General features: G+C 41.9%; 2 protein-coding genes across 5 annotated transcripts; both read left to right on the top strand.

Annotated features, from left to right (window-relative positions):
- Positions 1-7419: 7419 nt before the first annotated feature.
- Positions 7420-13882, top strand: LOC102950787 (keratin-associated protein 4-3-like). 4 transcript variants are annotated; one of them, XM_042965605.1, is made up of 3 exons: positions 7420-7560; positions 8321-8324; positions 13248-13882. In XM_042965605.1, the coding sequence occupies exons 1-3, from the start codon at positions 7424-7426 to the stop codon at positions 13758-13760; spliced, it is 654 nt and encodes a 217-aa protein (XP_042821539.1). In that variant the 5' UTR covers positions 7420-7423; the 3' UTR covers positions 13761-13882. The 4 variants fall into 4 exon arrangements, with proteins under 4 accessions (XP_042821539.1, XP_042821538.1, XP_042821537.1 ...); XM_042965604.1 differs by having other exon boundaries at positions 7420-7586; positions 8317-8324; XM_042965603.1 differs by lacking the exon at positions 8321-8324 and having other exon boundaries at positions 7420-7601; positions 13240-13882.
- A 9583-nt stretch (positions 13883-23465) lies between these two features.
- Positions 23466-24186, top strand: LOC122233451 (keratin-associated protein 4-2-like). The gene has a single exon (XM_042965627.1). The coding sequence runs from the start codon at positions 23498-23500 to the stop codon at positions 24062-24064; it is 567 nt and encodes a 188-aa protein (XP_042821561.1). The 5' UTR covers positions 23466-23497; the 3' UTR covers positions 24065-24186.
- The last annotated feature ends 554 nt before the right edge of the window (positions 24187-24740 follow it).

Genomic DNA, 24740 nt, shown 5'->3' with positions numbered 1-24740 from the left:
CCCTGAGTTGAGCACCATCATGCCAATGTACTCGTCTTATTCTCATTTCTTTTGTCCACAGCATCTGGCCATGTTCTGATCTGTCACTGTATTTATTTATCTTATTGGTCATGCCACCAAGCAACTAAATACCATGCAAACCCTCCAAGTTCTATGCCTATTACCTTGACATTCAGTCAAATATCTACCTTACTTCATGGGGACAGGTTCCTAATCTTATGATTGTTGTGCATGCTTGGCCTTTGCAACGAATTATGTGAGATAGAATAATTATGTCTCAATAAATGCTTACTCTGTGTCAGAAACATTTGTGGTCCTTAATTATTTTTTAATGTTGATTATGAACTGAAGATAAGTTTGGGTTTCTGCCCTACAAAGAAAACTGATTTTGCACATATCAATCAAAGCCTACATTAGAGAAAATGCAAATAATTAAATTTTCCCCAAACCAGACTGTCCACCTCTCTCCCATCAAGTTTATCAAGAGAAAACAAGAATGTCCTTTTTACTATAATTGAATTTTAGGCCACCTAGCAAGGTCCTTGTGCTATTGGGTTCTGGGAAGTACACATGTGGGATGAGACCCAGTTCTCACCCCTCATGGAACTCACAATGGAATCTTGAATTTAATAGGAAGATACGTGCCAGTAGAGTGTGTTGGTAATACTGGAGAAGAATAATAAATAAGGATTGATTCACAGAAATAAAATGTGTCAAGTTTGAAAACTCAGGAGAAGGCATACAGCTCACAAACACGTAAGACAAGACAAAGTGAAGGAGAGAACTGGGTAAAAGCAGAGTGTTTGTATTCTTATGAAGGCAATCTTTACTTTAAAAGTATCAGGAAAACAGTATAACCAGTTAAGGAGTAGAAGTATATCAATATTAATTCATGGATTGGGACAATGAGAAGACAAGAGCCAGAGATTCCTGGGTGAAACAACAAATGCCATAGGAAATAAGTTAGTATGGTGGGTGAAATGTATTTATGGGAAAGAGTAAGGAAAGTTAGGTTGGAGATTCTGGTTGAGTTTTATTTTTGAGGAGCAGCATCTCAGCTGAGTACAAAGAGGGCACTGTGGAAGGAGATAACCAAACTCAGGAACTCACTCATCTGGAAATGATGAACCTCCACCATCCGACACCACAGTCAGCTCCTATTGTGGTTCCATCTGCTCTGACCGGGGCTGTGGCACAGCCTCTGCCAGGGGACCTCTTGGTGCCCCAGCTACTGCCACCCTAAATGTGATATGTCCAGTCGCTACCACCCTAGCTGCTGGATACCCAGATGCCACCAGATCACTTGTTTCCATACCACCTGCTGCTGCCCTCGCTGCTATGGATCCTCTTGTTGCTGAATGCCCTATCCCACACTTGCACCTTCCCCATCAACATCATTACAGAATCAAAAGCTTCTTTTATGCAAGGCACCAGGACACAGAGTCCTGGGTGATGTTACTCAAATGAGTTGTGATGGCTGTGTGTCTAGTTTCTGATTTCTCTCCCACATTTTCCCTAAGACCATCACTCTGCATGAGGCACTCTGTAAGTGACTACCAGGCATTCAACACCATCTCCCATCACTCAGTAAGAAAGACGTTATTGGCCAAGGTTATATGACTCTGAGTAGATCATCTTAATTCTCAGTTTTTATTGATGACATTTTCTTAGATTTTTCTCTTCTACTGATTATCCCATTTTTTAATTCAATATTCACTTTTCTCATCACAGAAATAAAACGGACTTACTTCTCCTGTGTTTATAACTAGCTCCTGAATAACTGATTTTGTATACAGATACAGACAAGAATTTAGACCTGGATCACTACATAACAGAATTTCTAAACTTATTTTAACAACAAAAAAGCATCAGATAACACAAAGAAAACTCATCTCTTTGAGTCTTTAATGAACCAGCAATGCTTCATTTTTTTCTACTTACCCTAGCTTCAAGAGAATGGCCACTGGGTGAAGAAAATTTTTGGCAAGAGTTATTCGCCATTCATACACCATATGCAGATTTCATTCATGCTTCAGTTTCTTACCCTTACATGATTCAAGCTAAAGAGAAAAATCTATGTCTCCTGCCCCATCAGTGTTGCTCTGTGACATTCCAACATCCCCCAAAGTATACATCACATCCTAAGGTTATTTTAATGTTTTTTTAAATTTTTTAAAAATGTTTATTTATTTTTGAGAGAGAGAGAGAGAGAGAGAGAGAGAGAGGAAGGGAGACACAGAATCTGAAGCAGGTTCCAGGCCCCAAGCTGTCAGCACAAAGCCCGACATGGGGCTTGAACCCACGGACCACAAGATCATGACCTGAGCCAAAGTCAGCTCCCCACATCCTAAGGTTATTTTAAAGTACAGGAATGCTAGAGTACCCCTGTAACTCTAGCTCTCCAAAATCACTTCCCACTCCATGAACACACCATGCTCTCCCATGTCTCTGCCCCTTTGTACATGTCAGCATTTCTGTCTCAAATTCATTCTCCATCTGTCCCCTTTTGCTCTTTGAGGTCTAAATCTAATGTCCCTTTTCTGCATCACTTTTAGACAGTTATTTCTCCTATCCTGAGACAGTCTACAGGAGCACTTGGTTCTCCATAAAGAATTTTTCTTTGGACTAGAACTGTCTCTTTATTCATCTCTTTCTCTGTCCACACTGAGTTTCTCAAAGGTGGAGACTATATGATTTATTTAACAAATGTGTATATGGAACTAGCTCTTGGCCATGCTGCAAGCTAGGCATGGGGGCTATAAGATACCTCCAGGGGTGCCTGGCGCAGTCAGTTAAGTGTCTGACTTCAGCTCAGGTCATGATCTCACAGTTCTCGGGTTTGAGCCCCACATCAGGCTCTGTGCTGAATACTTGCTCAGAACCTGGAGGCTGCTTCAGATTCTGTGTCTCTTCTCTCTGCCCACCACCCCCCCTGCCCCCCACTCGCTCATGCTCTGTCTCACTCTGTCTCTCAAAAATAAGTAAGTGTAAATTAAAAAAAAATTTTTTAAAGATACCTCCAGGGTATTAGAAGAGGGAAAGGCAGTTTGAGTGGAGAGTATCAAGCAGAGTTTGTTGGATGAGGTAATGACACTTGAGTCTTAAAGAACAAGTAGTACGGACATTCATGCATAGTGCCTGGAACAAAATAGGGAAGCTTTCAACTGCTGTTTGCTACATATATCAGTGAGTGACAATCTACAGCTCTACAAGACTCTAGTTTTATGATTCTACCAAACCCAACAAAGACCTTTCCAGAAGAACATTTTTTTTAGTTTTATTTATTTATTTGTTTTGAGAGAGAGAGAGAGAGACAGAGCAAGCAAGGGAGGGGCAGAGAGAGAGAGAGAGAGAGAGAGAGAGAGAATTCCAAGCAGACTCGTCACCGGCAGAGTACAGCCCAATGCAGGGCTCGAACCCACAAACTGTGATATTGTGACCTGAGCCAAAACCAAGAGTTGGATGCTTAACCAGCTGAGCCACCCAGGCACCCCAAGGAGAACATTTCTAACCAACATGTAGCTTGTCTGCAAACATGGGCCTGCTATTGTGATTTGAACTGTGAGTCACTTGGGGCTTTGTAGGCCCCAACACAATCCCTACATGATCATGTGCACATCCTAAACATTAAAGACTATGGGACCAGTGATTCGCTTTCACTCTCAGGAAAGTAATTCTATTCTAAGGACATTATACATTCCTGGGAGTGTCATGTATTGGGGCAATTATCCATTATGTGGCTGACACATTACCAGAACCATGAGAAAAGGATTAGAACAATGTCCTAAATGTCTCCTACACCCTTTAAATCTCTTGCTATGACATTCACACAATAAAATATCACTAATTTGGACACATTCCATCAGTGACATGTGCAGGCTAATTCTTCCTGGCCTGCGCCCACCTGAAACTTGGCATCTTCTATAAAATGATTGTTTGTAAGGCAAACTGAGACAGTGAATTTAATTACAGAAGATATATTTAACACAGTGTGGACTTACTCAATGCTAACTGCAAATGAATCATATCATTCTGTACCTATGCCTTGATCCTATCACTTAGAAGCATTCTTTAGCTATGATTCTTAATTACACTTTAAATGTATTGGAAAGAAGCTAAAAGGTAGTATTTTTTTAAGTTTATTTATTTATTTATTTATTTATTTATTTTGAGAGAGAGATAGAGTGTGAGTGGAGGAGGGACAGAGAGAGAGAGACAGAGAATCCCAAGCAGGCTCCACACTGTCAGTGCAGAGCCCAGTGCAGGGCTCGATCTTACAAACCATGAGATCATGACCTGAGCTGAAATCAAGAATCAGACACTTAACCAACTAAATCCCTAAAGGTGCCACCTAAAAGTGCCCCTAAAGGCAATATTTTAAAAAGTTCTAGCCAGCTAAATTAGGCCAGTCTGCTCTCTTATTTTTCAATTAGTGAAATTTCATTATATTGTTTCTATGCAGACATTTTATAACTTAGTATCATAATACAACTTAAAAGATCTTTAAAGTTATTTTAATGTTTTCTCAAGCTCCAAAACCTTTTATTGAGAATATACTATGAGCCAAGGACTTTGCTAGATGTGGAGGATTCAAACAAGAACAACATGGTTGCAGCTCTGTAGCCAAGATGAATTGAACTCTATGGGAATATCAAAGAAATAACACCAAATAACTGTTTGAAGGAGTAAGAGAAGCTATCAGAGAGTGGCATTTGAGCTATGTTCTTGTGAGGTAGAAAATAAGGAATAGGTTTTCTAGGGTCTTGGACAGAATTGCAAAGGGTTGAATCTGAAAAGTGTGGACTAGAGCTTAGGGCAATGAGGAAGATGAGAGAGTGACTGTAGATGGGGTTGGAAAGTAGGTGTGTGAAGGGTGTTGAGAAGTTTGGAATACATCCTAAGGGCACCAGAGAGTCAATAGCCTGTTATCATGAGGCCTTGCCCCATGCCTGGTAGGGTCACACAAAATCTGGAAGAGGTTATAACAAGAATCCATAGTTCATGAGATGTGTTTCTTGGCTAAGCCAAATCTCCTGTTTGTTTTAAAAAACTTGATTTTATTTGAAAACACTGAAAAGAAGGCAAAAGTATTTCTAATAACCCAACATGAAGAAAATTTATAAAGTATAAAGTAAAAGTCTCCCTAATGACTTTCTTCCTATCCCTAGATTGATAGATATCATTCCTGACCTTTTCCCGTGTTTATATAAATATTTCTATGTTTAAATATGTATACACACACGCGATGACCCTGCCCAACGGAATCATGTGCTATATTTATTCATTCATTCAGCAAATACTTACTGAATGCTTACTATATATCAGAGCAATATTCAAGCTACTGAGAATGTAATACCAAGAGTTGATATTCTAGAGGGCAACACATGACAATAAGCACATGATTGTGCTTTCAAATAAAGGTAAGTTCTAGGAAGACAAGTGAAACACAAAGAGTACAATATGATGAGAGGGACTGAGAAATCCTTGCGATTGTGAGGTCAGAGGTGGTTTCTCTTGTGAAGGGGATGATTTGAGCTGAGACCTGGATGATATTGAGAAGTATAGGTGCTGAGGGCAGACTGTCCCCAAAGGGGCCACTTTGGCATGAACCTTGAGTTAAAACCAATCAAAACCCAGCAGATTCAGGAAACATTCTTTACCTCCCGTCAACTGCCTGCTTTTATCAGGAAGAGAATTATTAATGAAGATGGCTAAGAAGCTTATCAACATAATAGGGCAACTTTGCTTTGTAAACATCTCTCACCTTCCGGATAATGGTCTTTTCCCCATTTGTATCCTTAGACTCCCACCCTTCTCCTTAGCTCATAGAAGCATCATGCTGCCTCATGATCTTTGGAATTTCAGTGTCCCCAGATGTATGCTATTAAAATTGATTTTCTCCTGTTAATCTGTTTCATGTCAACTTGTTTCTTTTCAAACAAAATTTTTTTTTTAATTTTTATTTTGAGAGAGACAGAGACAACACAAGTGGGGGAGGGGCAGAGAGAGAGGGATACTGAATCTCAAGTAGGCTCTGCACTGCCAGTGCAGAGCCCAACATGGGGCTCGAACACATGAAAGTGTAAGATCATGACCTGAGCTGAAACCAAGAGTGAGAAGCTTAACCGAATGAGCCACCCAGGTGCCTCTGTCAACTTGTTTCTTAGTCCAGCTAGAAGGACCTTGAGGGGAAAAGGAAATTCTTCCTCCCTGACAGTATCATCCTGATCTGGTATCTTCCAACCCCCAGTCCTAGAGGGTCACATTAGAGATCTCTAAATAGTGGTGTAATTGCACAACAAGGTTTTCTTTTTCTTTTTTTCTTTCTTTTTCTTTCTTTCTTTCTTTCTTTCTTTCTTTTTCTTTCTTTTTTCTTTCTTTCTTCTTTTCTTCCTTCCTTCTTTTCTTTTTTCTTTTCTTTTCTTTTCTTTACAAAAGAAAAGTCATCAAAGAAAAGTAGAAGATAAAAGTGTTAAGGAGAAAATTAACAGTTTCCGTAAGTCCACCAACCAGAAATACTGTTAATATCATTTTTAATATCTGTAATTAAATGTTAATAAAATTAATATTTGTAATAATTTCAATATTTCTCTATGTTTTTACATAATTGGGGCTATACTGTATATTCTATTTTATATATAAATATAAATTTTTTTGCATATATTAGGTTCTCTTATCAATTCTAGTGGTGGTGATTCCTGAAGGGCTATATGTCCATTCCAGATACATATTTGTTCTTTAAAAACAGCAAGTCCAGGAAATGGGATTAGAACACAGTCTGAGTATCTTGAGAATTCTGCATGTGCCCACAACTGTTTTTGCTAACAACTGACCACACTGATGGATTTTACTTTGACTTCTCAGGTTAAGATTCCATTCTTCTGAGATTTTCTTATATCTGGATTTAACCTATGACTAAATCTTTTTTCCATAAGAAATGCTGCAAAAATTGCAAGCATGATAAGACCCACAGATGAGGAAGAGTGAAACCTGGACTACTCCATGTCAAGGTTCACCATGACAACTGCTCTCTGGAAGAAGCTTCTCTGTCTGTAAACATAGATGGTGCCTACAAGGACAGAATTACCAGGGATGATTCAGGAGGAAAGGGCAGATGGAGAGAGAGTCAACATATTCAGCTTAGAATCTGAGCCAAGATGATTCATACAAAGGAAGACAGCCAAGATGTGACAGGGGAGGAGATAATGGGATAAATCCTAATCAGGCAAAGGAAACAATGTTTTCCATCCAACTTGGAAAATGTAATTACCTAATTAAACGATTGCTTACTTGTTAGGGTAAACAGTAACATGGAAAGAGGTCCCTCAGCAGGGTGTAAAAGGGGGCCTGGAGCAAGAAGTCTTCTAGATTCAAGGAATACACTCTTCTGGAAACCCAACCAGAGCCTCTGCCCTCTGACACCATGGTCAACTCCTGTTGTGGCTCCATCTGCTCTGACCAGAGCTGTGGCCGTGGCCTCTGCCAGGAGACTTGTTGCTGCCCCAGCTGCTGTCAGACCACACACTGCAGGACCACCTACTGTTGCCCCAGCTGCTGTGTGTCCAGCTGTTGCCACCCCTCTTGCTGCCAGACCACCTGCACCTGCTGCTGCCCCAGCTGCTATGGCAGTTCTTGCTGCTGAACATCCTGCTCTGGACTGGAACCTCCTTGCCCCCATCCTTCAGTCCAGGAAGAAAGCATCTAATTTAACAAAACACATGGCACTTCCTGATGTCATGAACTTACAAACAGACCCATGGACTGATCTGGAAACCTCTGGTCTCTATGTCACTTATTCTCTTATGTAGAAATACCTTATTGCCAAATGAGTCAGAATTTATGGTCAGATTATGCAGCTGATTTTTCAGAATTTCTAATTCTGATTCTAAATATAAAAGTCTTTAAATGTTCCTCTTCTAGGTTTTTTTTCTTTCCAATGTTTCTCAATGGAATCTATGTTCATGTGGAATTTCTTGAGGCTCCCAAATAAAACTTTTTAGTATTGGAAGGCACTGATATTGCTCATCTCTCATTATTTCTTATTAATGAAATGTTCAATGCATATTGCTCTTTTTCATGTGACATAGGAGCACATATTCTCAGGGGACCCTACAACAGAAAAATTAAACTGGTACTCACCAATGAGATTTTTATCCAGGTCACAATTAAGTGTTAGCAGAAACAAGAAAAGGTTTAAAGGGAGGCATCTTTGAACCTAATACATATAACATGAGAGCTATGGATTACAACTGCCAACAAAAAAGAGTCCTTAGAAAACTATAATCCATGAATTGATTTAAACCAATTTAAACAGAGGCAGCTCAGTGTAGATAGCCCACGGACTTGGGAATTAGACTTAGGTCTGAATTTTGACTGTACCACATACTAACTGTGGCCTTGGACGTGTTACTTAAACTCTCAATTTAGGATTGCTTTTCTCCAAAGAAAGGATGATGATACACACCTATAAAATTGTCACACACCATTAATCATCAGGGAAATGCAAATCAAAATCACAATGAGATATCACCTGATACCTATTAGGATGGCTATTATTAAAAAAAAAAGACAAGTGTTGATAGGGATGTTGAGAAAAGGGAATTCTGGTATACTGTAGGTGAAAATGTTAAGTTGGTACAGCTATAATGGAAAAAAATATGGAGGTTCCTCAAAAATTAAAACACAGGGGCTCCTAGGTGGCTCATTTGGTTAGGCATCTGACTTCAGCTCAGGTCCATGATCTTGTGGTTTGTGAGTTCGAGCCCTTCATTGGTCTCTGTGCCGACAGCTAAGAGTCTAGAGCCTGCTTCAGATTCTGTGTCTCCCTCTCTCTTTGCCCCTCATCTGCTCTCTCTCTCTCAAAAATAAATAAACATTAAAAAATTAAAAAATTAAAAAACAGAACTACCATACAATCCAGCAATCCCATTTCTGAGTATGTATCCAAAGTAACTGAAATCAGAACCTCAGAGGAATACCTGTACTCCAATATTTATGGCAATAATATTCACAATAGCCAAGATATGGAAACAACCTAAGCATTCATCTATAGATGAACAGATAAAGAAAAAATAGTGTATATATAGAATGGAGTATTATTCAGCTTTAAAAGGAGGAAATCCTGCCATTTGCAACATGGGTGGACTTGGAGGACATTATGCTAAATGAAATAAGTCAAATACAGAAAGACAAATACTGCATGATCTTACATGCATAAAATAATCAAACTCAATAATCAAATAGAAGCAGGGAGCAGAATGGTGATGCCAGGGGCTGAGGAAAGGAATAAATGGGAAGATGCTGGTCAGAGTACAAAGTTTCAGTTATGCAAGATAAGTAACTTCTGGAGATCTACTATATAGCATAGTGCTGACAGCTGACAATACTGTTTTATATACTTAAAATTTTCTAAGAAGGTATATCTTAAGTGTTCTTACACTTAAGATACACTTAAGTGTTTTTACACTTGTTTTAAAAATTTTTTTAAACTCTATGTGTCTGACTTCAAGGCAGCAAACTAGAATTTTCAAATTTTATCTCATACCTACAAGAATCTCTTCATTTCTCAAATATATATTTTATTGATTGAAGGAAAAAGACAGTTGTGACAAAGATTTAATAAGATAAAGGTACATGGTAGACAAAAGTATGCTCCCTTTTACCTCCACTGAGCTTTATTTTACATTTTATTTTGAAATAACTATAGGTTCACAAGAAGTTGAAAAACAGTACAGCAAAATTCTGGGTACTCTCTATCCAATTTCCCCCAATGGTCACTTCTTATAGAATTATAGTACACACCAAAACTCAGAAACTAACATTAGCACAATCTACAGAACTTGTTCAGATTTTACCAGTTTTATGTGCACTTGTATGTGTGAGCCTGGGTTTTTAGCTTGGTTGTGTCAGCTTGGAAATTAGGGCCAGGGCATAATGGCCACGAAAAAAAAAAAAAGAAGCACCGTAAAGAATTTGATTGCTTAGACTTATAGGTCCCTTATGGTAGAAAGGAATCCTCAAAGTCATTTCACCCAATCTCCTCCATCTGGTTCATGAGTCTTCCTCTGCAACACCAGCTTACACTTACGTCCCCCTGCTATGTATGGAGGAAGCCATTCCATAAAACTTTATGGTGAGTATAAATTTTTTTTTCTCTATGAGCCACCCACTTATCCTGTGTCAGCCCATGACATTCATTTGGGGCAAGTCCAATCTCTCACATACAGCTCCTCCATGCTGCACAGCCATGCCTTTGCTCCACTTTTCTTTTCTTTAAGCCAATTTTCCCAAGTTTTTTCACCTGCTCTTCATTGATCACGATGTCACCATCTTAGCAATTTTGCTTTTAATATACCACAATTTATCTCTATTATTCTAAATGTAGGCAAGAACTGAACACATTTTCAGATGTGTTCTGAATGCTCAGAAAGGAGTAGAACTGTGTCTTCTTCCTTTTAAAATACCACACTTGCGTTAATGTATTAATGTCTGCATTCAGCATTTAATGGCACTAAATGTGGACTTGTTCTGAGGTTACAATATCATGTAAACACCTATGTCTTTTTCATTACAAACTGCTTCAATCTATGCTTATAGATGTCCAGTGGTTATCTGAAGAGCAGCAATTCTGAATCTCTTTTGCTACCCAATACCACTAGTAACATGGCTCATTCTGGTAATAATATACCCAAGGAAGAGCTGCTAAGGGTACATACAACCTTAGGATATGTAGGCAGTTCAAATAAATTCTCCCAAGAAGTTTAGATATATTTACTCCTCCTCGATCCCATGTGCCATGTTGCATTGGTAACTACTCTTTTAGATCTAAGAAAGGCTCTGAGATTTCCTTGTGCTAGATTTTGCCTCTTATGCTAGGACGTCCAAGTCACTTGGAATCATGATTCTGGCATTCAATATATTCAATCTTTCCCAACTTCATGATTTGATAAACATATTTTACGGAAAGACTCAACAAAGTTGAGATGTCCATGGTTCCGTTTTCAGAAAGACCAATCCAAGAATGAAATGACTACTCAAAAACCATCCTAAAGTTGAAAATGACATATATTTGGAAGAACATAATTCAAAGACAAGGTTTTCCAGTGTTCTCCTCATTCTCTGGGTTCCCTTGTTCTCCACGGGGAAAATGTATTTGAAGAGCCAGCTGATGAACTGGCAGTGCCCCTATTTTTTTGAAACACTAGTCTGCTAGTCATTTGGTTGGGAATTTTGTAACCTTTAAGCTTTTACTCCATCCCACTATGAATAAATAGGTTGGTGTTGTCTAACCTGGATATTCATTTTATGTCTCCTTTCTTGGAAATAAAGACCTAGAAAGTGAAATCTGATCAACAATTTAAGTAATGAAGCAGAAAAATATAGGGTATCTTCAGAGCCCAGCAATTTAAAGAGACAGCAAGATGGTAAGATATGAATTACAGTAAAAGGCAAGGACACTGGGCAATCTAACTTGTATTGACAAGTAAATCTTGGAAACAGAGATAAGTCAACATGCCCTGACAAAGACAGAAAAACAAGAAGTCAAAGTCAGAAGAAAAGTCAGCCCAACAAAGCAGAAGTTAAGGGACTTGAACCTTATGATACAGGTAGATAGAGGGCTTCTATCTCTGCAGCTGACTTCCCTTAAGAAGCCCTAAAGCTGAATTCTGGAGGTTTGTTTGTGGAGAAAAATGAAATACCACCTCACATCTGTAACACCCCACCAAAGATAGCAAATATTGGTGAGGATGTGGAGAAATTAGAACCCTTTTACACTGTTGGGATGTAAAATGGCGCAGCCACTATGGGAAACAGTATAGAGGTTCCTAAAAAATGAAAAATAGAACTACTGTATAAATCAGCAACCCTACTTTTGGGTATATATCTGAAAGAAGTGAAATCAGGATCTTGAGGAGGTATCTGCACTCCCATGTTTATAACAGCATTATTCACAATAGTGAAGATATGGAAATAACCCATATGTCCACTGACAGACAAATGGATTTAAAAAATATGAAATAGCCACATAATGGAATATCATCACCCTTATAAAAATAAGGAAATCCCATTATTTGCAGCAATATGGATGGACCTAGAAGACATTAGGCTAAGTGAAGTAAGTCACAGAAGGACAAGTAAATACTGCATGATTACACATAAAATCATCAAGTCCATAGGAGCAGAGAGTACAATGGTGGTTTCCAGGGAGGAAGAGGAAATGGGTAGTTCTTTAATGAATATAAAATTATACTTATACAGGATGAGTAAGCTTTAGAGATCTACAGAACAACAATGTACATATAGCTCACAATACAACAGGGTGCACTGACAAACTTGTTAAGAGGGTAGATCTCATGCTAAGTGTTCTTACCACACATAACATGCAGAGCAAGAGGACAAATAAATCTTTGGGCGATGACAGATAATATTTATTACCTCAATTGTGGTGTTGGTATTATGGGTCTAGGCATATATCCAAACTCAACAAAATGGAAACATTGACCATGTGGAATTTTTTGTATTTTAAGTATGCCTTGATAGACCTGAGAGAAAACAAGATATATCAAAATTTGTGACCTAGTTTTACTTCTTAGAAAAGTTATTTCTTTCCAAGCAGGAAGTCTAGATAATGGGGCATGATCACAATGGGGAGGAGGTGTGTCCTAAGATTCTTATCCTCATGACAGTGATCCCCTAATCCATACTCAAAAGTTCCCAGCATAAATGACCCACTATGAATGGGCCATCAGACTGAAATGCACCCTGATATTCCCAGGTCACCAAAACAAATGTGGGCCTCTAAGAACCATTATCTCCCAAGAGTACATATGATTTGCTAAGCACAATTAGATAAACACATATACCTCTAGACATAAATCAGGTGACAGCTTTCTTTTAGGTAGCTAAAGCAAGACAAACACATTAAAGATGATTCAGGAAAAGCAGATGGGATGAGTCATGTATCAGGAAAATGAAATCATGTTATCCATCTATCTTGAAAACCTTAACCTGAAAATGAAAACTGGCTAATTTGATAACTGGCTACTATTAGGACAAACAATGAAAAGAAAAGAGTGTTGCATGTGAGACACTGGCCACCAAGCAAGGTATAAAAGGTGACCTTGGGGAAGCAGATGTTCAAATCTTCCAAACCCACCTTCCTGGAAACCCACCCCAAACCTCCCTCTGACACCATGGTCAACTCCTGTTGTGGCTCCGTCTGCTCTGACCAGGGCTGTGGTCAGCAGACTTGTTGCCGCCCCAGCTGCTGCCAGACCACCTGCTGCAGGACCACCTGCTGTCGCCCCAGCTGCTGTGGCTCCAGCTGCTGCCAGCCTTGCTGCCGCCCCACCTGCTGCCAGACCACCTGCTGCAGGACCACTTGCTGCCGCCCCAGCTGCTGTGGTTCCAGCTGCTGTGGTTCCAGCTGCTGCCGCCCCAGCTGCTGCATCTCTAGCTGCTGCCGGCCCTGCTGTGGGGGTTCCAGCTGCTGTGGCTCCAGCTGCTGCCAGCCTTGCTGCCGACCCACCTGCTGCCAGACCACCTGCTGCAGGACCACCTGCTGCCGCCCCACCTGCTGCGTGTCCAGCTGCTGCCGCCCCTGCTGTGGGGGTTCCAGCTGCTGTGGCTCTAATTGCTGTGGCTCCAGCTGCTGCCAGCCTTGCTGCCGCCCCACCTGCTGCCAGACCACCTGCTGCCGGACCACCTGCTGCCGCCCCACCTGCTGTGTGTCCAGCTGCTGCCGCCCCAGCTGTTGCTAGACCCCCTGCCACCACCCACCAACCTGCTCTAGTGGCTCTTGCTGCTGCTGAGTGCCCTGACCTGCACCCTGCTGTTTTCATCAGCCAATCTCCTTCATGTCGTCCAACTGGGAGCTGAATCATGTGAGGCCAACTGTAAAACCTCAGCTCCCGGTGATTTTTCAACTGGTTGGCCTTGGAATATACCACCCCACCGCCCAATTCCCTCCCACCTCTTTCTTATGATGTCCATCCCAAGTCAGTACAAAGGTTGTATTTTCCCTGATATACGATAACATATCATCCCAACTGATGTATCTGTTACTGCCAGATGTTCTGTATGGAGATGTTTCTATATAGCAAATAAATCTTAACTTCCCAGGCATTAAATATAAAGAATCGTGTCTCATTCTTTTTTCCTTCGTGAATGGTCACCCTTAGCTGCCAGGTCTTCTAATTCTCTGCACAAAGAGGAGATCATAGCAGGCCATTTCAGGATTTTCACTTCTATCACCTCAGTCCTTCCCACACTAACAGTGTAGGATGGTGGCTTACAGCAAGCGCCTGGAACTCTCTGCGGAGGGCTCAGTCTACGTGAAGGAGCAGATCGCAAAGGACACAACAGGGAAGGCACGTGCCCGGGAGAAGCGTTCAAACGGTGGCCAGTAGTTGGTGCATAAGTGCTCTAGCCTCTATTCCCTCTAGTGGGACATGTGAGACCAGAGGGCCTCAGTAGCACTGAACGAACCCCCGATGCCCACAGGACTCACCTGCTGTTGAAATCAACCTGGATTGGTTTCTACCCTTCCCTGGATCACTTCACAGTATCCCTAGAGCACTACTTGGGATCACCTCCCAGACAATCTACTTGGTCTCAAGCCTCTGTTTTGAGCTCCGACCCTGAGGTCGACCTGACACCAGTGTTCCAAGTCTCAGTAACAGTGCCTTCAAACATTTCCCTATGATATGAACGGTCACTGGGTGACACCGTGGGCTCTTGACCTGATTCTCCGCTGAACCACTGAATCTTTTCATAGGATGCTGTTGCTTCTCACAGTTTGTGCACACTTGGTTTTAGACTTCCTGTGTCCAATTCTTGGAACATCATATATCCCAAAGGACCGCAGACACTCCCACGAATAAAACAGCTCGCCATGTTAGGAAGTGTCTCTCTCAAGGAGGCTATGCTTGAGGCGGACCGCACCAAACTGTGATTCTCACGTTGCATTCAAAACACCAGAGCCGACAACGGGTATTCCTGCATAAGTACTGCAGAAGGAAGGAGGTGCTCTCAGGAGACCCAGTGTAAAGCGGAGTCAGCACAGGGCAGTAAAAGAAGCTAAGACAAAGGGTGCTTTCAGTTCAACTCACCCCCGTATTCTGACCCACACATGAGGGGTGTGTACTGGGCCACGGACTCGCTCATCTTAGTGGAAAAAGCGGTTGGGCCTTTGTGCTCCTACGTCACCTATCGCTACCTGTCAACATCCTTTGGTGAGTGGAAAGGATGGAGAGGAAGAACTCCAGGTGGCCCCCACCCCAGAGCCTGAGACAGTTACCTGCAGATAGTGGGTGATCAGTGTGAACCACGCGTAGCCCACACTCGCACTACCTTGTGGATGAGGGCATGTATGACAAAGAGAATCAGAATGGGTTATCGTATACCTACTCCTGGTTCTGCCCATATCTATGCATTTCTCTCAGTAACCTTGCTCCAGGTCGTTTGCCACAGTTTCTATCAAAACCTAGAAGATGAGAGTTAGTGGGCAGCTTCTGCGCTCCTTTAGCTGACTTGCCTGGTAAAGTGACCATGGTCTCCATTCCTGAGAGTTCTGAACCCATGGTTCCTGTGTCCTCTTCAGACTACAACTACTTGTCCATCTGCAGTGAATGTCGGGAATAGGAATACCATGAATGTCCCTGTAGATCGCCTAAACATGTAATATGCTAAACATATTCCTTGTGGCTCCCATAGCTCCTATGTCTGGGCACTAGAAGTCCAAAAGGATAAGGTGGCAGCCGGAGGTTAATTCCACACAGAACTTTACCATGTCCCTTCCAGGTAGCTTTCCTGTCTTAGAGCCGAGACCTGTAGATGTTCACAGCCTACGATTATGGTAGAAGGTGGCACAAATTCCCCCCAGTGGATCACTGCGATGAAGGTAGTGAGGAACCTTCTCCTTTAACTCTGACATTAGATCAAGGTGTTTAAATAGGAACCATGAATGATTGTACATATCCAGTAGTGAGTTCAGCTCATATCTCATCCGACAGCCTGCAAACACATGAGTATTCCTGTTTCTGCTGAACCAATGGCCATAGATTCCTTCAGTAAGGATGAAAGAAATTCTATGATATATACTTGTGCAGCCCTTCATCCTCGACGATTGGCCTCTTCATTTCTAGGTTAATGGTTTCTAGGTCTACTAATAGCCTGACTCTGCAAACTCCGCCAGGGATCATGACTTTCCATTGGTTCATGGTCTCAGCCTTTGTTCTTTTATTCTTGTTCCTTTAATTGCATGCACACACCTATACACACACACACACACACACACACACACACACACACACACTCTTCTATAAAGGTGTATCTGAGTTGGCTAACTATATCCTATATGAGGGACATCATGCTTTATTACCATATTGAAAGATCCCTGAGGGTCACATATCATTCTGCCCCCTTTGTCATTCCAACATTGTTGGCAATCACATAATTATACCCACATTACTTCCTACAATTAAGTCCTGCACATGACTCAGTCATTCAGAGCTATGACCATCCCCATTCTTCCTAGGGAGCACAGTTTGGTCACAGTATTCCCTACCACAACCTCTAACATTAGACCATAGGCACTCCTCTCCCAAGATGCTGCTGACACCGGTACTTGATGATTCCCTAATAGTGTGGTAAAGAGAGTGCCCCAGACCCTCCCAGGGAATGGCTGCTTGGCTTTGTGACCTTATGACTATATCCATTTTAGCATTTCTATTTCTTGGCACCTTTCGATGCCTCCCTTCTCACCTGTGTGTGCTGTGGTCCTAGATAAATCTATACTGGTTACCTACTGTTATGTAACATTACCCCCACATTTAGCAGCTTATAGTGACATTTATTTTCTCTATTTCTGAGGATCCAAATCCAGGTATGGCCCACCCAGACTCTCCATTTCATAGGGTTTCACATGGCTGCACTCAAGGTGCTGGCTAGCACTGGGGTCTCATCTGAGGTCTCACCTGGGGAAGACTCTACTTCCAACTACATTTATGTGGCAGGATTCAGATCCTTAAGGGCCACAGGAGGGAGGCCCTCGCTTCCTTGCTGGTTGTTGAATGGAGACTATGCTCAGTTCTTTGCTGCAAGGATCTCGCACGTAGGACCTGGCTTCATCAAAGCCAGTGGGAGAGAGAAAGAGTTGGCATTAAGATGAAAGTCACAATCTTTTGTAACTCAATCACTTGATGTTGTCATCTCCTGTTGATACGCAGTTTACTTGAGGGGTGGGAATTACATGACACCATGAACTCCAAGAGGTGGAAAACATTGGACCTTCTTGGAAGCTACCTACCCAAACTCTTCCATAATATTGAGTACAAAAGTTACACTTAGGGGCGCCTGGGTGGCTTGGTCGGTTGAGTGTCCGACTTCGGCTCAGGTCATGATCTCACAGTCCGTGAGTTCGAGCCCCGCGTCGGGCTCTGTGCTGACAGCTCAGAGCTTGGAGCCTGTTTCAGATTCTGTGTCTCCCTCTTTCTGCGACCCTCCCCCGTTCATGCTCTGTTTCTCTCTGTCTCAAAAATAAATAAAAACTTTAAAAAAAAAGTTACACTTACAGTAAGGTTTCATTCATATAAAAATTCAGAAAGATGCGAAATAAAACTGTATCATATAGGGATGCCTACATAGGTAATGAAACTGCAAGAAAAATAAATGAAAAGATTACTTCAAAAATCGGCATAATAATCATCTGTAGGGTGGAAAAATGTTCGTGGTCAAGAAAAGGCATAGAAGAGCCTTCTTAGTAGTAACAGGGTTCTATTTCTTGACTCAAGATTTTGATATGTGGATGTTTGCTCTATAACTATTTTTTTAATGTTTACTTATTTTTGAGGGAGCGAGAGAGAGACAGAGCACGATCAGGGGAGGGGCAGGAGAGGGAGACACAAAATCGGATGCAGGCTCCAGGCTCTGAGCTGTCAGCACAGAGGCCGACATGGGGCTCGAACCCACAGAATGCGAGATCATGACCTGAGCCGAAGCTGGACGCTCAACCAATTGAGCCACCCAGGTGCCCCTATAACTATTTTTTATCACATACATGTACTTTGTACGCTTTACACCATATGTGCATTTTTTTTCATTGTAAAAATGCAATATTAGGGTGTTGTTAGTCAAATGAATGCTTCCATGGGGTCTTCACAAGAAAAAGAATTCATATGTTAATATGTGAGCTGGCTCCTCCATGGAAAAATACAATATATAACAGTTGTTTTTTCTAATAGGATTTGAGAAGTGGTAAGCTTTCTTCTATTTCTCATTTTTCACGGTGAGATCCACTGACATTTACCAGTGGGTAAGAGATTTAGAAAGGTTTAGAAAGAGATTGCATTTGCCAGTGGGTCACAGATGGGCTCTTCTTTAAAAAACAATTTTTATTTAATTTATTTTTTTTTTATTTACATCCAAGTTAGTTAGCAGATAGTGTAACAGTGATTTCAGGAGTAGATTCCTTAATGTCCCTTGCCCATTTAGCCCATCCCCCCTCCCTCAACCCCTCCACTAACCCTCTCTTTGTTCTCTCTTTGTTCTCCATATTTATGAGTCTCATGTTTTTGTCCCCCTCCCTGTTTTCATATTTTTCTTCCCTTCCATTATGTTCATCTGTTTTGTATCTTAAAGTCCTCATATGAGTGAAGTCATGTAATATTTGTCTTTCTCTGACTTGCTAGTTTTGCTTAGCATAATACCCTCTAGTTCCATCCACATAGTTGCAAATGGCAAGATTCCATTCTTTTTGATTGTCGAGTAATACTCCATTGTGGATATATGTGTGTGTGTGTGTATAAATATATATATATATGTATGTATATATATATACGTATGTATATATATATACACGTATGTATATATATACGTATACATATATATATGTACGTATATATATATACGTATACATATATATATGTACGTATATATATATATACGTATATATATACGTATACATATATATAAACGTTAGGGTGCATATGTCCCTTCGAAACAGCCCACCTGTATCCCTTGGGTAAATACCTAGTAGTGCAATTGCTGGGTCGTGGGGTAGTTGTACTTTTAATTTGTTGAGGAACCTCCATACTGTTTTCCAGAGTGGCTGCACCAGTTTGCATTCCCACCAGCAGTGCAAAAGAGATCCTCTTTCTCCACATCCTCGCCAACATCTGTTTTTGCCTGAGTCGTTAATGTTAGCCATTCTGATAGGTGTGAGGTGGTATCTCATGGTGGTTTTGATTCGTATTTCCCAGATGTCTTCTTTGGAGAAGTGTCTGTTCATGCCTTTTGCCCATTTCTTCACTGGATTATTTGTTTTGGGGGTGTTGAGTTTGATAAGTTCTTTATAGATTTTGGATACTAACCCTTTATCTGATATGTCGTTTGCAAATATCTTCTCCCATTCCGTGGGTTGCCTGTTAGTTTTGCTGATTGTTTCCTTTGTTGTGCAGAAACTTTTATTTTGATGAGGTCCCAGTAGTTCATTTTTGCTTTTGTCTCCCTTGCCTCCAGAGACATGCTCAGTAAGAAGCTGCTGTGGCCAAGGTCAAAGAGGTTTTTGCCTGCTTTCTCTTTGAGGATTTTGATGGCTTCCTGTCTTACATTTAGGCCTTTCATCCATTTTGAGTTTATTGTTGTGGATGGTGTAAGAAAGTGGTCCAGGTTCGTGTTTCTGCATGTCGCTGCCCAGTTTTCTCAGCACCACTTGCTGAAGAGACTGTCTTTATTCCATTGGATATTCTTTCCTGCTTTGTCAAAGATTAGTTGGCCATAAGTTTGTGGATCCCTTTCTGGGTTCTCTATTGTGCTCCACTGACCTGAGTGTCTGTTTTTGTGCCATACTGTCTTGATGATTACAGCTTTGTAATGCAGCTTGATGTCCAGAATTGTGATGTCTCCTGCATTGGGTTTCTTCTTCAAGAATGCTTTGGCTATTTGGGGTCTTTTCTGGTTCTACACAAATTTTAGGATTGTTTGTTCTACCTCTGTGAAGAATGCTGGTGTTAGTTTGATAGGGATTGCATTGAATATGTAGGCTGCTTTGGGTAGTATTGACCTTTTAACAATATTTGTTCTTCCTATCCAGGAGCATGGAATATTTTTCCTTTTTTGGGTTTGTCTTCTTCAATTTCTTTCATAAGCTTTCTATAGTTTTCAGTGTATAGATTTTTCACTTCTTTGGTTAGATTTATTCCTAGGTATCTTATGGTTTTGGGTGCAATTGTAAACAGCATCGATTCCTTGATTTCTCTTTCTGTTGCTTCTCTTTCTGTTGTTGGTGTATAGGAATGCAACCGATTTCTGTGCATTGATTTTATATCCTGCAACTTTGCTGAATTCATGAATCAGTTCTAGCAGTTTCTGGTGGAATCTTTTGGGTTTTCCATATAGAGTATCATGTCATCTGCAAAGAGTGAAAGTTTGACTCCCTCCTGGCCGATTTGGATGCCTTTTATTTCTTTGTGTTGTCTGACTGCTGAGGCTAAGACTTCCAATACTATGTTGAATAACAGTGGTGAGAGTGGACATCCCTGTCGTGTTCCTGACCTTACGGGGAAAGCTCTCAGTTTTTCCCCACTGAGGATGATATTAGTGTTGGGTTGTTCATATATGGCTTTTATGACCTCGAGGTATGATCCTTCTGCCCCTACTTTCTTGAGGGTTTTTATCAAGAAAGGACGCTGTATCTTGTCACATGCTTTCTCTGCATCTATTGAGAGGATCATACGGTTCTTGAACTCTCTTCCATTGATGTGATGAATCACGTTGATTGTTTTGCAGATATTGAACCAGCCCTGCATCCCAGGTATAAATCCCACTTGGGCGAGGTGAAGAATTTTTTTTTAAGTATTGTTGGATCCAGTTGGCTAATATCTTGAGGATTTTTGCATCCATGTTCATCAGGGAAATTGGTCTATAGATCCCCTTTTTAATGGGGTTGGTTTTGGAATCAAGGTAATGCTGGCTTCATAGAAAGGGTATGAAAGTTTTCCTTTCATTTCTATTTTTTGGAACAGCTTCAAGAGAATAGGTATGAACTCTTCCTTAAATGTTTGGTAGAAGTCCCCTGGAGAGCCATCTGGCTCTGGACTCTTGTGTTTTGGGACATTTTTGACTACTAATTCGATTTCTTTACTGGTTATGGGTCTGTTCAAATTTTCTACTTCTTGATGGGCTCTTAAATGTCTATGCTTTCCTTCTAACTCTAGCTCAGTACCAAGGGACAGATCCTCGTCCAACTACTGGACGTATTCTCTGCTCTTCAGACGATGTGGTATGGCCTGAATTTTTTCACAACAAATCTGCCAAAATGTAAAGTAAAAATACCACCTACTCTTACTTAAACACATGGGAATATATTGCTCTTAAGCTAAAAGAATGCCTTTTATAATGGGTTTATTCTGTTTGCCATGCGGAGATGAATTACCAGTACTTACTTGGCCATGTCTTGGCCTCCTTAAGCACTTCCTCTTACGTGGCCAGGAACCCAGCTTTCAGAGTGCAGCCAGAAATGGAAGTCAAGGCTGGTTGTCTACAAAGTAGTGACATGTAGACCTATATCTTGACATCAGGGATCATACTGGTTTCTTGTTTCTTTTCCCTCTGTAGATGAATTTTATAGTTTCTATAGATCTAGGATCTGCCATGGAAACAGCGAAGGGCCACCCACTCATTGCCGAGTCTCAGATTTCCTCCCTCCCTCCCTCCTTCCTTCCTTCCTTCCTTCCTTCCTTCCTTCCTTCCTCCCTTTCTTCTCCCTCCCTCTGTTTTTCTTTCTTTTTCTTTCTCTTTCTTTCTTTCTTTCTTTCTTTCTTTCTTTCTTTCTTTCTCTTTCTTTCTTTCTTTCTTTCTTTCCTTCTTTCCTTTTCTTTTCTTTTGTTTTCTTTTCTTTCTTTTCTTTCATCCAAGTTAGTGAACATACAGGGTAGTAATGGTTTCAGCAAAAGAAGTTAGTGATTCCTCACTTACATAAACACCCAGTGCCCATCCGAACAAGTGCCCTCCCCAATGCCATCACCCACTTAGCCCATTCCCCCACGCAAGCCCCTCCAGGGATCCTTAGTTAGTTCTCTGCCCTTAACAGTCTCTGTCTCTAGAGAGGGAGGCAAAGCCTAAGAGAGTCCTAAATACAGAGAACAAACCGAGGGTCAGTGGGGTGGGGAAAATGGGTGATGGGCACAGAGGAGGCACCCAGTGGGACAAGCACCAAGTGCTGCATGCAAGTGACAAACCAAGGGAATCAACTCCCAAAGCCAAGAAAGACCATGCTGCACACACTGCATATGTGCATTTTAAATAATATGAAAGACTTTTTTAAAAATTTAGGGCGCACTGAAATGCATCTCTATTTAAGATTAAAAATGAAAGATGGGCTTAAGGAATGCCTGGTTACCCTACCATGACATACATTGGAAACAGTTAGGATAAGTCTTGATACTTCTCTCGTATAGCACAAAATGAACCACTAATATATGCACCAGTGTTAGTGATTCGCATAGGCATAGGCATGTTAATGGTGCCAAACAGAGGAGAAATAACATATTCTCTAGAAACAGTATATATGCTAGAGATATATACTACATATCATCTATTCAAAAGTCTAGATCAAAACTAATCTATAGTGAAAAATACATGAAAACGGTGATTGCCTCTATGGTAGTTCAGACTTTAGTAAGGGACAAGTGGGGACTTTCTGCCATAATGGAAATGTTCTCCTGAGAGATGTGGGGATTACATGGACCTGCTTCTGTGTATCATAACTCATCACTATGGATGAGTACACTTAGGATAAATAGATTCAAATAAAAACAAACATACATGACACCAAGGTTAACACTTCATGAACTATGAAGCATGGCAGTGATGGGAACCATACAGATAATTGTCTGCCACGGTTGTAGGGTAGAGGACGTGATCCAAGGTAGAAACATCCAAAAGAATCCAGTCCAGGGGCTAGAAATCAGCAACGTCATATAAATCTACAGCTGTCCCCTTTGCTCAAAACTGCCCCACAAAAGAGGGCCTTTTCTTCTTGTCACATGCAGATCATTACTCATGCCACTGATCATTGGAAGAAATGCACAACCAAAAATAGGACTGCCCTTATCCTACCTGCTAGGGGATACAGGAGGGAGAGTACGAAATGTAATTGCAAATGCCACCTATCACAAGACAGCCCACGGTGGAGGAAGATGAGGAGAAAGTGGTCAGGAAGATGCCAGTGGGTGTGAATCAGGAGGAAACACAGACCAGATAGAATTCATCACATCCAGAAAAGAAATTTTGTTTCCCACAAGTTTAAACCATTACATGCACAAACATTATTGTGTAATCTGATAATTAGTTAATATTAGGTAAACAAACACAAGGAAGATGTGTTGACAACTCACCACGGACGGGCAGTATATAAGAGGCCATGGCACGAGGAGACGTCAGACTCAAGCCCCTCACTCTCCTGGAAACCATCCCAGAACCTCCACCCTCTGACACCATGGTCAACTCCTGTTGTGGCTCCGTCTGCTCTGACCAGGGCTGTGGCCAGGAGACTTGTTGCCGCCCCAGCTGCTGCCAGACCACCTGCTGCAGGACCACCTGCTGTCGCCCCAGCTGCTGTGGCTCCAGCTGCTGCCAGCCTTGCTGCCGCCCCACCTGCTGCCAGACCACCTGCTGCAGGACCACTTGCTGCCGCCCCAGCTGCTGTGGTTCCAGCTGCTGTGGTTCCAGCTGCTGCCGCCCCAGCTGCTGCATCTCTAGCTGCTGCCGGCCCTGCTGTGGGGGTTCCAGCTGCTGTGGCTCCAGCTGCTGCCAGCCTTGCTGCCGACCCACCTGCTGCCAGACCACCTGCTGCAGGACCACCTGCTGCCGCCCCACCTGCTGCGTGTCCAGCTGCTGCCGCCCCTGCTGTGGGGGTTCCAGCTGCTGTGGCTCTAATTGCTGTGGCTCCAGCTGCTGCCAGCCTTGCTGCCGCCCCACCTGCTGCCAGACCACCTGCTGCCGGACCACCTGCTGCCGCCCCACCTGCTGTGTGTCCAGCTGCTGCCGCCCCAGCTGTTGCTAGACCCCCTGCCACCACCCACCAACCTGCTCTAGTGGCTCTTGCTGCTGCTGAGTGCCCTGACCTGCACCCTGCTGTTTTCATCAGCCAATCTCCTTCATGTCGTCCAACTGGGAGCTGAATCATGTGAGGCCAACTGTAAAACCTCAGCTCCCGGTGATTTTTCAACTGGTTGGCCTTGGAATATACCACCCCACCGCCCAATTCCCTCCCACCTCTTTCTTATGATGTCCATCCCAAGTCAGTACAAAGGTTGTATTTTCCCTGATATACGATAACATATCATCCCAACTGATGTATCTGTTACTGCCAGATGTTCTGTATGGAGATGTTTCTATATAGCAAATAAATCTTAACTTCCCAGGCATTAAATATAAAGAATCGTGTCTCATTCTTTTTTCCTTCGTGAATGGTCACCCTTAGCTGCCAGGTCTTCTAATTCTCTGCACAAAGAGGAGATCATAGCAGGCCATTTCAGGATTTTCACTTCTATCACCTCAGTCCTTCCCACACTAACAGTGTAGGATGGTGGCTTACAGCAAGCGCCTGGAACTCTCTGCGGAGGGCTCAGTCTACGTGAAGGAGCAGATCGCAAAGGACACAACAGGGAAGGCACGTGCCCGGGAGAAGCGTTCAAACGGTGGCCAGTAGTTGGTGCATAAGTGCTCTAGCCTCTATC

Source organism: Panthera tigris, chromosome E1 (genome assembly GCF_018350195.1).
Source record: "Panthera tigris isolate Pti1 chromosome E1, P.tigris_Pti1_mat1.1, whole genome shotgun sequence".
Classification (NCBI taxonomy): domain Eukaryota; kingdom Metazoa; phylum Chordata; class Mammalia; order Carnivora; family Felidae; genus Panthera; species Panthera tigris.
This window is presented reverse-complemented; position numbering and strand designations above follow the sequence as displayed.